The 16,546-nt window shown below is 37.0% G+C and overlaps 1 protein-coding gene across 1 annotated transcript in view; it reads right to left on the bottom strand.

Annotated features, from left to right (window-relative positions):
- The window catches only part of NUP35 (nucleoporin 35), a 35,403-nt gene extending 21,124 nt beyond the window's left edge, over positions 1-14,279 (bottom strand). Inside the window, 5 exon segments of the mRNA XM_042949339.1 lie at positions 3,647-3,713; positions 6,569-6,696; positions 10,388-10,510; positions 10,513-10,557; positions 14,240-14,279. Of these exon segments, the coding sequence (XP_042805273.1) occupies positions 3,647-3,713; positions 6,569-6,696; positions 10,388-10,510; positions 10,513-10,557; positions 14,240-14,279 (403 nt within the window).
- Between the last annotated feature and the right edge of the window lie 2,267 nt (positions 14,280-16,546).

Below are 16,546 nucleotides of genomic sequence, written 5' to 3'. Positions count from 1 at the left end.
CACGATAGATCCTCATGCCCATCATATCTTTTCAAAAATATTCTTTTTCACATATGCCACATGAAGACTTTCTAAACATAAATTCCTTAACCTCAAAGTAGAAGCAGCAGTGGCTCCCAGTGGCCAATTTACGATACATATTATTTTCCTACCATGGTTCTTGTATTTTCATAAAAAATTCTAAAAGTACAAGAACCTCACAGAAGTTAACACTATTTGAGAAAAATAACAAAAGGATGTTTAAATAACTTTAATCATGTGTTCTTCTACTTGACAACAATAAGAATATTATCATGTATGCTTTTCAAACAACTAAGAGAACCTTTAAAGCATGAAGTACATTACTTAACATTGTGTTTTTGCATTTTCAATGTCCCTGGGATGACTTAACTGACTCAACTGAATAATGAAGAGTCACTATTGTAGCAACTAGTCAAGTAACAAAACATTGTCATCTACCTATTTGCATGATCAGATTAAGACTGTTAATACCTGAACTCCCCCCAGAACATTCCACCTCACATATGTAACTAAGACTGAGGTAACACACCTAAATTGTTCACTATGGTATAGGTGGCAGACAGGAATCTAAAGATATACCCCCAAAGTTTCTGTCCCCTGGTTTAATTCATTGGTAATTCAAACACTAGTCCAGGTACTGCTGGATAAAATGAAGGTTATTAATCAGCTGGATCTTAAAATAAGGAATTACCCTAGATTCAAAGTATAAAAGAGACCTTGATGTGCCACTGCTGTCTTTGAATATGGAAAGGGAGTCACAAGCCAAAGAATAAGGGCAGACTCTACAAGCTGAGAAACACCTCCAGGCAACAGCTAGGAAAGAAACAGGGACCTCAGTCCTACAACCACATGGAAGTAAATTCGAACAACATGAATGAGCTTGAAAGTGGATTAATACCCAGAACCTCACGAAGAGAACACAGCCCTGCTGACACCCGAGCTCTAAAGCAAAGAAAAAAAGTGAGAAAATAAATCTGTTTTAAAATCTTTAAAAAGAAAAAACAGGGGTGGGTGCCTGGTTGGCTCAGTTGGTGGACCATGAAATTCCTGATCTCACAGTTACAAGTTCAAGCTCCACAACAGTTGTAGAGATTACTTACAATTGAAAAAAAAAAAAAAAAAAAAAAAAGTTTTGTATTGTTTTAAGCCACTAAATTTGTGATAATCTGTTAAGGCAGCAAATTTAAACTAACACAGATTATGAGGTACTTGAGAGGCTCAGTCGGTTAAGCGTTAGACTCTTGATTTCAGCTCAGGTCATGATCTCATAGTTTGTGAGATCAAGCCCCAGAGTCAAGCTCTGAGGTGTTCTCTCTCTTCCTCTCTCACTGTCCCTCCCACGCTCGTGTGTGCTCTCTCTCAAAATAAATAAACTTACAAAAATTAATACAGATTCTGATTATAAGCCAGGTGCTGCTGTGACAAATACCTAAAAATGTGGAAGTGGCTTTGGAACCAGGCAGTGGCTGGATAGTAGAAGAAATCTGAGGAACGTACAGAAAAAGCCTAAATAGCCTTGATCAAACTGGTAGCAGAAATCTACCTATAAGTGACTATAAAAACCACTGCCACCAGTGAAGATTCAGACGCTTGAAAAACTCTGGACTCAGAAGATGAAAAAAAAAAAACAAAAAAAACCTTGTCTTTGGATACTGCTTTTGTTAACAATTCTGATAACCTCTGCCTTTTATCTGCAGTGTTTAGTACATTTCAGTTTATATAATGGTTGATCTGGTTCCTTTTAAATCTACTGTCTTGCTGGGCTTTTCTGTCCCATCTTTTTTGTTGTTGTTATTCCTCTTTCTCTTCCCACCCTGCTTTGTCCCTCAACTGGATTAATGCAGTAGTAGCCTCTTATTTTGGTTTTGCTTCTACCCCGCCCCTTAACCAAAAGTCTGTAATCACCACAGCAGCAGTCTCATCCTATTTGTTTTCTGCCTTTTCTGGGTAAAAACCAGTTGATTCCATGACATACAAGACCCTGTACTATGGGTCCCCGTTATCTTTCTGACCTCATTTCCTAGTATTCTACCCCTCACTGGCTCCATTTCACACTAGCCTCCTTGAACACCCAAGACACACTGCCACCTCAGTGCCTCTACGTTTTTCTCTTTCTAGAACACTGTCCCCACCTCCCTTAATTTTTTTTTAATTTTTTTTTTAACGTTTATTCATTTTTGAGACAGAGAGAGACAGAGCATGAACAAGGGAGGGGCAGAGAGAGAGGGAGACACAGAATCCCAAGCAGGCTCCAGGCTCCAAGCTGTCAGCACAGAGCCCGACGTGGGGCTCAAACTCACGAACCGTAAGATCATGACCTGAGCCGAAGTCGGACGCTTTAACCGACTGAGCCACCCAGGCGCCCCTCCCTTACTTAGTTTAGGTTTCTGAGTAAATGTCACTTTTCCTCTACCTTTCTGTAGGAAGCAGAATAATGGCCCCCAGAGATGCCCATGTCCTTATCCCTGGAACCTGGGAATAAGCTATGTTACATGACAAAGGAGAATTAAGGTTGCAGATGGAATTAAGGCTGCTAACCAGCTGACCTTAAAATAGGGAGATGATCCTGGATTATCCAGACAGATCCACTGTACTCACAAAGGTATTTAAAAGACAGAAGGGGGAGATGTGACTACAGAAGAATGATCAGAGAGATGCAAAGTTGCTAGCTTTGAAGATGGAGAAAGGAGATCACGAGCAAAGAAATGTGGGTAGAAGATGAAAAAGGCAAGAAAACAGATTATCCCCTAGAGCTTCCATAAACTAAACACAGCTTTACAAATGCATTGATTTTAGTCCATTGAGACCCATTTGAGATTTCTCACCTCCAGAACTGTTGTTTAAGCCACTTTTAAGTTTGTAGTAGTTTGTCACAGCAGCAATAGAAAACTAATATACTACCCCCCATTTAAACCTATAAGCCCTCACCTGCTAACTCCCCCTTTGCTGCTTAATTTTCCTCCATAAAATATATCACCTTCTAATAAACTTTATAGTTTAATTATTTCATTTATAAATGTAAATGTAAATTCTTTAAATAAATGCAAACTCAATAAAGGTATGGATTACCTATTTTGTTCAGTTTCCCGGGGCCTGGCACATATGGTTATGTGTTCATATATTTACTGAGAGATCATTTGATAAATTATATGAATATGTAACAAGAGTTGTGCTAATGATGATGCTGATGGTGATAAAAATACCATTAATCTTAAAGAAAAACTACATATAATCAGTGGCTGTTTGTAGTCAATGACATTTAGATTTATAGCTATATATTAAAAGCTTTCAAAACATCTTTATTGCTCAGTCTCTGTATTCCTTTTCTTCCCAACTGCAACACCTCTTTTTTAAATTACAGTTTTTAGTAACTGAGGAAACACTACTAAGTACATATTTTCTTTAAACTCTTAATATTTTGAGAATATCACATCCTACCTACTATAAGTTCAGGAAAAAAAAATCCAATATACAAAGTATTTCCCTTATGAATGAAGTTACTAACATTTGACAAGGTCTCCAAGTTTGAAATATGAAAGAAAAAATTTTGGCCAATTATCAACAAAGTCTTATATTATCTCATTCAAAAAAGACAGAATAGTCTTTGACATTAAAAGGCCTTTACCTGTTCCAGGAGTAGGAGTAGTCGTCATAACTCCAACAAGAGGACTCTGCATTACTGAAATGTTTGGCTACATGAAAATAGAATAAAGTGTTAGAGTAAAAACGCAATGATCTTACCAGAACATAAACACAGTAAGTGTTGAAAGGTTTCATTCAATAGACAACTGCATGTCTACCAGGTACTAAGGATGCCTCTAATTAGTTCACAATCTAAGAGTACTCCAACTTTTTTCTTTAAGTTGAGCAGTATGATTCTAAAATATGTTATACCCTTTAGCATATTCTTTGTTTAAAGTTAAGTTACATTAAATAAAAAGACACTGTTCTTAGTAGAAAATAACTTTGCTATTTGTTTTTAGTTCCTAAAGCACAATATTTGAAATAACACACAGAAAAAACAGAAAGATGGCAGAATTCTATTTTTAAGCAGACATTTACAAACCATGAAATAATACAGATTCAAATCACTCTATATAGGGGCACCTGGGTGGCTCAGTTGGTTAAGCCTCTGACTTCAGCTCAGGTCATGATCTAATGGTTTGTGGGTTTGAGCCCTGCATCAGGCTCTGTGCTGACAGTTCAGAGCCTGGAGCCTGCTTCGGATTCTGTGTCTCCCTCTCTCTCTGCCCCCTTCCCTGCTCCTGCTCTGTCTCTCTCAGTCTCAAAAATAAATAAATGTTAAAAAAAAAAAAAAAAAAAAATTTTTTTAAACAAATCAGTCTATATAATAAAAAAGACAGTATGCCTCTGTCTCTACTAGTAGAAAGTTACAAAGCAAGAAAATTATCAATACTAATTCCTTTAAATGTGAGAAAATTAAAGATTAAACAAAGGCAATATCTAATCAAGAATGAGAACAGACTTTCTCTAGAAGTAAATATACAGAAATAGATTTTTTAGTAACAGATTCTGATTAAACTAAGGAAATCTAAAATCTAGCTATTATCTAGCAACCAGAACCAAATGTTGAAATAACTTTAAGAGACATACAAAATGTACTGTTCAATTCTTAATGCCATTTTCTTTCACGATTAGAGAGAGGCTAAGCAAAGTCTTGGGGCAAAACTAATGAGGGCTTTTAACTAATAATAATATTCTTACCAACTTTTAAATCAAAAACATTCTCTACAAATTATAACACAAGACTTTTAAACATTTTGAACATAGCAATAACTGTAAACTACCTTTGTTTTCATTGGTTATCAGAGAAGTAATGAAAACTAGCATAAATTTATAAGCCAGTCATTCTCAAACCAAACATGAAATTTACTTATCAGCCTTTTAGAAAAATATCCCAGGCCAGAATATTCTGATTTGGCTAGAATACCATTGTCCAAATAGAACATAAGCAGTAGAAGTAATTTTAAATTCTATAGGAGACACATTAAAAAAGTAAAAATAAGTAGTTTATTTAATCTAGCAGGTCCAAATTATCATCATTTTCAATACGTAATCACCATAAAAAACTAAATGAGATAGCTCACATTCTTCCTAAGTCTTCAAAATCCAGTGTGTATTTTACACTTCGGCGTACCTCAATTATGTATAGGACTAGCCACATTTCAAGTGTCAACAGCCACATTTGGCCAATGGCTACTGTATTGGACAGTAGGGCAGTTCTAAAAGTGACGGAAAGAGAAGGTAATGTGTTTTACACAGTGAACTAATTCTGCTTTGCTTGACAAGTAGGCCTACTATGCTAGGCATACCAAGTCTAAAAATAGTCAAAATTTACTAGAAGATGCTTTCTACCATTCTTAAACTTTCTAGCCACTATGCTCTATTTGATTCAGGGAAAGGCAAATCAAACCAAACTGCAGAAATATCCTTATACAAACAACTTATCAGTTTAACTGACACACTGTATGTAACTGTATGTCCTGCTAAAGCACAATAGGGATAGAATATTTGTGACTCCATAAGCTACTAACCTTCCTACTTAAAAGAAAAATCCACACTACCTTTAAACTGACCATCCAGAGTTATTATAGTAGTGTTAGGACAGCATGGCTGTTACAAACGTTGGCTCTAGATTGAAGACTGCCTGGGTTTAAAGTTTGGCTCCACTAGACTAGTTGCCTTACTCTTGACAAATTATTTAAGCTTTCTGTGCCCTAGTGTCCTCAATGATAAAATGAAGCTCATAACAACTAATTCACAAAATTACCATGAAGAAGAAGTGAAAAAAATACATAAAACAGGAAGTTTTAAGATCAGGACCTGTATACCAGAGGTACTTCTATCATTTTCTTTTATAGCTATCAGTCCCATCAAAACACAGGATCTCTACCTTGCATAATCTATGACTGAAAATAACTCCATCAGAACGCCTACACCCACACCAACCAAAATTAAACATCACCATCAGAACACCTGCACCTGGAACAAACTAAACCATCAGCTCATAAGTATGGGAGGATGCGTTTTCAGTAAAATAAGTAAACAGTGAGCATAGCTCTAAAAGGATATGTGTCTTATATTAATAAAACCATTCCTAAAACAAAGATCTCAAATCATTACAAAGTACCCTACATCTGGATGAAACCCTAACTCTTCATTTGTTCCTTCACAAAATTATGCATACTGAATTTTTTAAACAATTGGAATCACTGAAACCATAATCATTTCCATGTGTGTATTGCTAGGTTTAGGGCAGGGACAAGTAAATAAGACCTACCTATAATACACCACAGAATCACCAATATGAGAAAACAATCGGCTGTTCTATTATATTTGTTAAGAACATTTCATGATAAACACAATGTAAGTAGATTTTATGATAAATGTCCTTGATAGTTATTCTGTGCAACACAGTTACACTAAAGTAGACCTCAGAAGAACATTTCAAATTACTGATCCTCGCTGTGTATCCACATAAAAATAAGAAATTACTGTGGATCATAAATGGGGGTGTGTACATTACCTGTCTTCTTGAAGTTAAAGGTGTTGATCCAAGTCCTGGACTGGAAATATCATCATATATACTTCTAACTGGCGGGGCTCCACTTTTATCTTTATGAGCGGGCACAACTGGTTGTGGTGGTGATCCACCTACAATGCACAAAAAACAGGTGAGAAAACAAGTCTTCCACCTTTCTGATAAGATTTTTTTGTCATTTACACATTTTAAAAAAGTGTTTATTTATACATTTTGAGAGAGCAAGAGAGAGTGCACAAGCAGGGGAGGGGCAGAGAGAGACAGAATCCCAAGCAGGCTCTGTGCTGTCAGCACAGGGCCCAATGCAGGGCTCGATCCCATGAACCACAAGATCAGAGCCTGAGCCACCCAGGTGCCCCTTTTACATTTGTATCTTTAAAATATCAACTTAAACTCTTGTTTCCTAGGGCTTCTCAACGTTTAATACACTTAAGAGTCCATCTTGTTAAAATTCAGATTCTGATTCAGAACATGTGAGGTGGAGCCTGACACTAAATTTCTAACAAGTTTCCAGCTACGCCAAAGCTGGTGATTCATAGACTGTGTGTGAATAAAAAATTTCAGAATAAGAAAACAGAAATTTTAGTTTTTTGTAAACACATGTAGCTTTTGCTTTCTCTACAAATCCTTAACATTTCAATACAAAATTTGATCGTATTTCTCACTTGAAAGTAGGTAAACAGCTCCAGTTTATATACACTTGAATATAATCGCCTAATGTGGAATTTGTCAAAATTAACTTGAATATAATCGCCTAATGTGGAATTTGTCAAAATTAAAGAGATCCCATTCATGTTCCTCATAATAGAAATATATTGAAGTACATAATATATATATATATATATATATATATATATATATATATATATATGAAAAGAATCAACTTTGGGGACATAAGAAGGTCTTTAAAGGGGCACCTGGGTGGCTCAGTCGGCTAACCATCTGACTATTGATTTCAGTTCAGGTCATGGTTCGTGAGTTCAAGCCCCAGGATGGGCTCTGCACTGATAGCAAGATGCATGCTTGGGATTCTTTCTCTCTCTCTCTCTCAAAAATTAATATTAAAAAAAAAAAAAAAAAAAAGATGCCTTTATAAATCAGAGAATCATCAATGCCAAATAGTGAAACAGACCTGACCCTCTGTTATGACTTAATGTCTAAGCTTAGATAGTACATCATAAGCTGTTTAGAGCATAGACTATAAAACAGAACTAATCTGAGCTTTAACCTCCTGCTCTGTCACTTACTAACAAGTAGGCTTGGGGCACCTGGGTGGCTCAGTCAGTTACACGTCCGACTTCGGCTCAGGTCATGATCTTGCGGTTCCTGAGTTCAACCCCGCATCGGGCTCTGTGCTGACAGCTCAGAGCCTGAAGCCTGCTTCAGATTGTGTCTCCCTCTCCCTCTCTACCCTTTGCCCGCTCACACTCTGTCTCTTTCTCTCTCAAAAACAAACATTTAAAAAAGTTAAGAAAAAAAAAAGTAGGCTTAAGGAAGTTCTTTATTGCATTTAGCTTCAGTTTCCCCTTTTGAAAAACAGAGATACTACTACCTAACCTTTAAGACTGATGAAAAAATGAAAGTAACATATAATATGCTTAGGGTATTGCCTGGTTTATAAGTACTCAATATATAGTAGCTACAATAAAAATACATTTGAAATACATATTTGACCCTTGACAAACACAAGTATGAACTGCACATGTAGGTCCACCTATACACAGATTTTTTACAGTGCAGTACTGTAAATGTATTTTCTTTTCCTTATGACTTTCTTAGTAACATTTTCTTTTTCTAGCTTACTTTGCTGTAAGAACAGTTTATAATACATATCCAAAATGTTTATGTTATCAGCATATCAACTATATCATATATAGTTATATGTCAGTGTATCAACTATATCATATATAGTTATCAACTATTTATGTTATCGGGAAGGCTACCTTCCAGTCAAAAACAGGCTATTAGTTAAGTTTTGGGGGAGTCAAAATCATACTAGAATTTCCAAGTGTCCAGGGGATCAGCACACCAAACCCCTGTGTTGTTCAAGGGTCAAATGTATAAAAAACAAAAACCTATCCAGAATAACAATAAGTCAATTATGAATATAATTTATATTGTCCCTGATCAATCTTAAAATAATAAACCACTTTAAACCAAATAATACCTTAAGAGCAAAGTGAGAAGTTTTCCATTTAAACATCTATTAAAAGGATATCAGCTCACATTTGGAATCCAACCATTTCTGTAGCTAATTCTCACTACTCATAGTGAAAACCTCAAAGTTATCTCTCTTTTTTTTAATGTTTATTTATTTTTGAGCAAGAGAGAGACAGAGTGAGAGTGGGGGTGGGACAGAGAGGGAGACAGAGAATCTGAAGCAGGCTCCAGGCCCTGAGCTGTCAGCAGAGTCCAACGTGGGTCGAACTCACGGACTGCAAGACCATGACCTGAGCTAAAGCTGGACGCTTAACTGATTGAGCCATCCAGGCGCCCCCAAAGTTATCTTTTAAAATATTTCTTTGCTAAAGGAGTCTTGTAAGATATGTGTTGCATTTAGATAATATTTTGTGCTGATAATTGCAAACTCTGTGTAAAAAACTTCCCCATAGTTTGTAGAATAAATCTTTCCACTAAACATGCTGAGAATCTTAATTCACTATGACTAGAAGTAGAATTTATATCTACACATTTCAAATTACATTTCTTATACCACAAATGGCAAGATCTCATTCTTTTTTATGGCTAACATTCCATCATTCCATTTTATTTATATACATATATATGTGTATATATACATACATACGTACATATATATATACATACATACGTATATATGTGTGTGTGTCTATATATATATGTATATATATATGTGTATATATATATATACACACACACACACACACACATATATAGACACACACACACACACACACACATATATATATATATATATATATACACACACACACATATATATATCACATCTTCTTTATCCATTCATCTATCAAGGTCCTAGAGGGTGGTAAGTGAAGTCAGACAAAAAAACAAACCAGACTCTTGAATACAGAGGGCTGGTGGCTGCCACAGGGAGGTGAGTGGGAAGATGGGCAAAATAGACAAGGGGCATTAAGAGGTACAAACTTACAGTTATTTATTTATAAATAAGCCACAGAGATGAAAGTACAGCATAGGAAATACAGTCAACAATATTGTCATAACGTTGTATGGAGACAGATGGTGACTGACTATACTTGTCATGGTGAGCACTGGGTAATATACAGAACTGTCAAGTCAATATGCTGTACGCTGAAACTAATATAGCATTGCATGTTGATTACACTTCACTTAGTTTCTTTTGACTGAATATTTGTTATTATCATATTTAAGATGAACTATTTAAATGCATTAAGTTATTCAGTTGAAGTTAAATGGTATTTCTTCCCCCACACTTTAACATCTCTGATATGGATAATTTATAAAAAAAAGTATCTTGGCATTGTATCATATTTAGTGCTTTTCTTTCTTAGTACTACTTAAAATAATGGTGAGTTTTACAATCAAGGGCATCTTAGATTGGATGAAATACAGTATACATAGTTTTAATGAGTGGTTCTTAGAATTACAGTAGCTTATACTACTTATACCTTTATTCCAAGAGTCTAAAAATCAAAAATAGAGGCATTGCTTATTTGTTTTAATTAATAAATGTGTTGATAAGGGTGAATGTTGCATCATTACTCTTTTTAAAATTCTAATACATGGTTTAACAGTACTAAGAAACCATTTCAAGCATTTACCCACCTGCAAGTAAAGGTGATCTCATTTCCATTACTCCCACTGAAGGGCCACTGACAGATCGAGGTTGTGGAGTCACTGGAGCTGGCAAATCTCCCATTAAAAATCCAGGTAAGAACTGGGCATTAACCCTGGTTTTGGAGATGTGGGTGAACCTAGCATCATTGGTTCAGATCCTAAATTAATCAAAAAATAAAGTAAAACAAAGGACTTTAATGTTACAATATCTAACAAAAAGATGTAAGAAGCTAGCACAAAAAATTTTGAGACTTTAATCAAAACTTACATATTACAGAAGCAAAGTTGAGATTTTAAAAACCAATAAAAATTATTTTTATAAAAATGTAAAAGTATTTTTATTAACAATACTAATCTTACAATTGTCCTAGTTCATTTTTTTTTTAAGTGTATTTATTTATTTTGAAAGAGAGAGAGAGAGCAGAGGGGCGGGGGGGGGGGGGGGGGGGCAGAAAGAGAGGAGAGAATCCTAGGCAAGCTCCGCACAGAGCCCAACACAGGGCTCGAATTCACAACTGTGAGATTATGACGCGAACTGCTCAATCAACTTAGCCATCCAGGCACCCCTGTTCCTGTTTATATTATTTCACAGATTTAAGAATCCACTTTTATTGGGATGCCTGGATGGCTCAGCTGGTTAAGGAGCCCACTCAATTTTGGCTCAAGTTCATGAGTTTGAGCCTCCCATCAGGCTCTGCGCTGACAGCAGGGAGTCAGCTTGGGTTTCTTTTCCTCTATCTGCCCCTCCCCTGCTCATATTCGCACCCTCCCCCACTCTCTCTCAAAAATAAATAAATAAACATTTTTCAAAAAGAGAATTAACATTTAGTTTTAAATGGAAAATTTTTGTATTATCTTTAAAAAAATTCTTAATGCATACAGAATAACTTCTTTCCACTTCTGGGTCAGTTTCTACTATGCAACAACCAAAAACAAGGAAAGAGTGGGTGCGCTAGTTACACGAAGTTTTAGCAAATCAAACACAATGGGTGTAGCTTGCTATATGTTCCATTTTTTTCTTTTCCATAAACAAGAACTATAAACCATTATTGCGATGCGTAATCATGCATACATTAGAGCACAAAGGGCACACATGAAATAATAGTGATGATTAGAAACTAAGAAACATTGAAAGATTTGGAAACTTTATTTTTGGATCATTTTTAAAAATCATTTTAAAGTTAGGAATAATCAATAAAAATCTCCCTAACATAAAACCAATTTAAAGACAGTTGATACTTCACAATCATCAATTTAAAATTAATTTTCACAAATTACAGGATAGGTATTATTATTCCCATTTTGAAGAAAAGGAAGCTATAACCTACTCTAATTTCAGAACAAATTAGCACAGTATGAAAAAAAAAAATGGGCCCTGGACTCAGAGACCTGGGTTCGTATCTCTTGGCAAAATGGGCATAATCACAGCATCCACTCACAGAGCTTTGATTAGAATTACAGCAAATTAAGCACTTGACCCAGTATCTAATATCAGTAGTGCTCAACCCTTATTATTCTAAGGGTATCCTAGGATAGGAAAACTGAGTGACTAAAGTGTAAATGTAGGATTTGCAATTTCTACTTATTAAAATTTAAGTTTTCAACTATGTAACAAAACTGAATGTGATTCACTGCACTCAGAAAGGCCAAACGTTTGATGTATTATTTACAAGGTTAACTATTCCTTAAGTTCTAAGCAGTCTCAAGAATTTGTTTCTTGGGGCGCCTGGGTGGCTCAGTCGGTTGGGCGGCCGACTTCGGCTCAGGTCATGATCTCGCGGTCCGTGAGTTCGAGCCCCACGTCGGGCTCCGTGCTGACAGCTCAGAGCCTGGAGCCTGTTTCAGATTCTGTGTCTCCCTCTCTCTGACCCTCCCCCGTTTGTGCTCTGTCTCTGTCTCAAAAAATGAATAAACTTAAAAAAAAAAAAAAAAAAAAAAGAATTTGTTTCTTGCTATTCAAATGGTGTCAATTATTTATCCTTCCTCATTATAGTAGACTTAGGTATTAACAATGCCAATGCAAGTGTATAAAAGAGGAAAAAGGCAAAGTCAGGAAAAAAAAATGAAGCAAATACTGAAATAAGGTATGAAGAACCATAACTATATTGTAATTGTTTTAAAGTGCTGTTACTACGTTGCTAGTACATATTTCCAAAGAATATACACACCAAAAGCCTAAACAAAAGCAAATTCTGAACAGATATTTAGAAACTTATAGTAGTAAATACAAAGTTTTAGGTACCACCAACTACCTCATTCTCCCATTCCCCAAAGAGAAAAAAACATATATGGCATTGTAAGAAGAATTAAGAAAAGTTCTGATATATCTGTATATATATTGTGGTAACACTAAGCACCAGAGTGTGGAGAGCACAGAGAGGTCTTAATCCGCCTGTCAGTTATCACCCCTTAGGCTAAATTTCACTTAGAGAGCTAGAACAATCATCATGCAAGTCTTAAATTCGATTTCAGTCTGCACACCTAAAATCTGTTAAATACTAGGTCTTACTCAGCTAGCACTGTTTGCTGAAATAATCCTTGATTTTCATATAGCATTAGGTGCTGGGAAAATTATTTATTCTTCACCTGCAATATATGAACTTGAACAATATCAGCAAATGTCAGATTTCTGATGAGGCAATAAACAGAGACGGGTTTATTCACATTTACAACCCCAAGAAATATGCACTCCAAAATGTTTTTGTTGAATAGAAAACTTTGGGACTGGAAATGATTTCCTGATCTCTAAAATAATACAAAACATAAATACCTACACAAACATCTGTACTTAAGTTTAAAGGTAGCAGAATATCTGCAGTGACATTATGCATTTAGTTTTTTATGACTAATTCTAAAACAGTCCAAGTTAACTCCATTCCCAAAAGAAACATTTTGCACAAAGCATAGCAAGCACTATTACACCCTTCAAATGTAAAACAACAAAAAACAAACAAAAAACCTCGTTCTACAAATATCGCGCTTGCTTTCTTTTCCAAACTCAAAGTTGTAACCTAATTTTCAAATGCGTCTCTATGATAGCAATTTTCTGCTAAAAATTTTGACGGTTCTCACAAGTGCCGAAACTCAGCAAACAAAAAGGAAATCTACATCCTGTTAACTTGATAGATTTTTTTTTGAACAACACTTTCAGCAAGGCTCTCCGTTAAACAATGGGAATGAATTTTTAAAAAATTCATTACGTAACTGATTAGAGAAAAAGACCTCCTACAAAGTCACCTCCCCAAGATAAAGGCGGGAAAATCGTACCAACTCCCGGCTTCCTATTAACGCCAGTATCTCCATGGCTACCATCAAGGGGTTAAACGTCGCACAAGCGTAGTTTCCACTAATAAAACTCCTTTTGCTAAGCCCAGGGCAGGTAGGAATCCGACAGAAACTAAAAGCCCAAGTGACCAAAGAACGGTGAGCTGTAACCACACTCCAGGTCACCGCCCACCCACGTGTACGCGGATCCGTTCCTTTTCACCGACGCCTCCCCGGATCCAGGAACTCAGCACCGCGTCCTCGGCGCTCGGAGAGTCTCAGGTATGGGCAGAACGAATGCGGCCCGCGTGTTGGGGGACAAAACGGCTTAGTCACCACTGGACAGCCATTCCCACGCCCTACCCAGGCCCGCAGCTTCCCGGAGCCGCCTTGCTGGCGGCAGGGTGATGACGCCCTGAGCAGGGGGACAACTGAAAACTTGTGGGTGAACCAGGGGCTCGTACCCGCGACTGAAACTAGCAAAGAGCCTGATGACTACTGGCTTTCAGTCTTGCTTGCTCCTAGTTCTACGGCGTGGATCGCAGCGCCAGCGAGGAAAAGCAGTTTTTCACTCACCCAACGAGGGCGCCTGGGGTTCCACGGCAAAGGTTGCCATCGCAGCTGCAACCACACTTGGCCCCGGACCTTCCCGATTTTCAAAAATGGCGGAAACTCTCTCACGGGTAAGGGCGCGCTGCCTTATGAGGTTGCGTAACTTCCGGTCTTGCGCTATACTTTTATTGTGGGCGTCGCAGCAGTCATTTTGGAATCGGGCAAACGTCTTTTCGCAGAGTCTGCGTTTCCGAGAAGAATTTCGCAGGAAATGGGATGAACTATGGTGAAAACGATGGTTCCGGCAATGGTTTTTGCTAACGCCGTGCGCCTCCTGAACTGTTGGTGCTTAAGTTTCATGGAAGCACATGTTCTTTTACTCACGGTTTCATAATTAGAGTGAGTTTACCCAGCACTCTGTCATCTGTCAGCTTTTCCGAGTAACACCTGAAAAAATTACCTTAACGAAGTAACGGTGCCGCTTTCCAGTGTTGATTTCAGGCTTGGTATATGAGTATATGAGTTGCGTCCTCAAAGTATATTTCCTACCATCTCTATGCCATTTTTTAAAGATGTTATAAAGGCACTATTTTACATTAAGCGTAACGCATACATTGTTTTATATACATACAAAAGATACTGAACAGTGGAGGCTAATAACACTGGAGAATCCTGTGTGCTCCTCACTGTCCCATCTCTTCCGTCCTCCTCCTACTTTGCTGCTTTTTTTTACAGTCTTCAAATACAGGTTACACATATTCGCATTCTATACGTTGTTTTGTTCACTAACTTTATAAAAATGATATGCAGCATGTATATATTCTGAGATGCTCTCTGGTCCATAACAAGCTCGTTATCCTCTAAATCCCCACCCATCTTCTCTCCCTCTTTCCTCTGGGATTTCCTGAAATTCCAAATCCAGCAAGAATGTTGTAATTTGAATGAGGCAATAACAATTCCAGCATTACTTAGTTTCTGGCAAGTTCCCAGAAATCAAACTTAAAACCAATTGACTTTTTTTTTTTTTTAAACAGGTGTGTGGGTTGAATTGCATCCCTCAAAAAGGTATGTTCAATATCTAACCTCCAATACATATGTTACCTTATTTGGAAATAAGGTCCGTAGATGCAACCAAGTTCAGATGAGGTCATACTACATTACAACAAATTTGGCAGCTTAAACCAACACAAATTTATCTTGTATAGTCCTGAGGGCAGAAACTTGAAATGAGTCTTAAAGGGGCCAAAATCAAGGTGTCAGTAAGACTGGTTTCTTCTGGAGGCTTCAGGGGAAAATCCATTTCCTCAGGCTTGTAGCTCCTTCCCCCTTCAAAGCTAGTGGTACAGCATCTTTTCTTTCTCTGGCACTGTTTCTCTCTGCTTCTGTCATCACATGAACTTCTGTAGTAAACTTTCCCTGTCCCTTCCTCTTATAAGGACATTTGTGATTATATTTAGGGCCCACTGAGATAATCCAGGATAATCTTCTCATTTCAATAGCCAACTGTGCTAAGTCAATAGTCCTATCTGCAAAGCACCTTTTGCTATGTAAGGTAGTGAAGACATCTTCAGGGGCTGTCATTCACCCCAGCATGCTCACGAAACCCCTTTTTAGAATGAAGATTCCAAGAAGGGTTTATAAATGAAGGATTTCTAAGTAATATAAATATTATATTATAATATGTATTATATTTATAAATATAAATTATGATCTGTCCAAACAAAAGAACATTATGCACCTGTTAAAAAGCATGAGCTGTATTTGGTGTGTGTGTGTGTGTGGATCTAGAAAAGTCTTCATGATCGACATACTGAAAGTAGCAATTTGAAAAAATATATATGGCATCATTTTATTTTTTTAAAGTATATTTGTTTTTTTAACGTTTATTCATTTATTTTGAGAGAGAGAGTGCACATGTACCCCCTAGGTGCCACTAAAAAGCATATTTGAATACATATGCAAAGGGGTGGGGAGGAATGCTTATTAAATAAAAGAAGTGGGACACCTGTGTGGTTCTGTCAATTGAGCATCCGACTCTTGGTTCCGGCTCAGGTCATGATCTCATGGTATGTGGGATCGAGCCCAGAGTTGGGCTCTGCACTGAGTGTGGGGCCTACTTGGGATTCTCTCTCTCCCACTCTCTCTGCCCCTCCCTCGCTCACACTCTTACTCAAAATAAGTAATAAACTTTAAAAAAAAAAAGAGAGAGAGAGAAGCCAGGAAGGAAGGAAAGGAGGAAGGAAGGAAGCTGGAAAACATTTGTGCCAAACTATTCACAGGGAAGATGGAGGAGGAAAGGCGTTTGTAGTTGGAGGGCTTAAGAAGGGCCTT

This window comes from Panthera leo, chromosome C1 (genome assembly GCF_018350215.1).
Source record: "Panthera leo isolate Ple1 chromosome C1, P.leo_Ple1_pat1.1, whole genome shotgun sequence".
Taxonomy (NCBI): domain Eukaryota; kingdom Metazoa; phylum Chordata; class Mammalia; order Carnivora; family Felidae; genus Panthera; species Panthera leo.
Note: the sequence above shows the minus strand (reverse complement) of the source record. Positions and strands in the feature narration are given on the sequence as shown.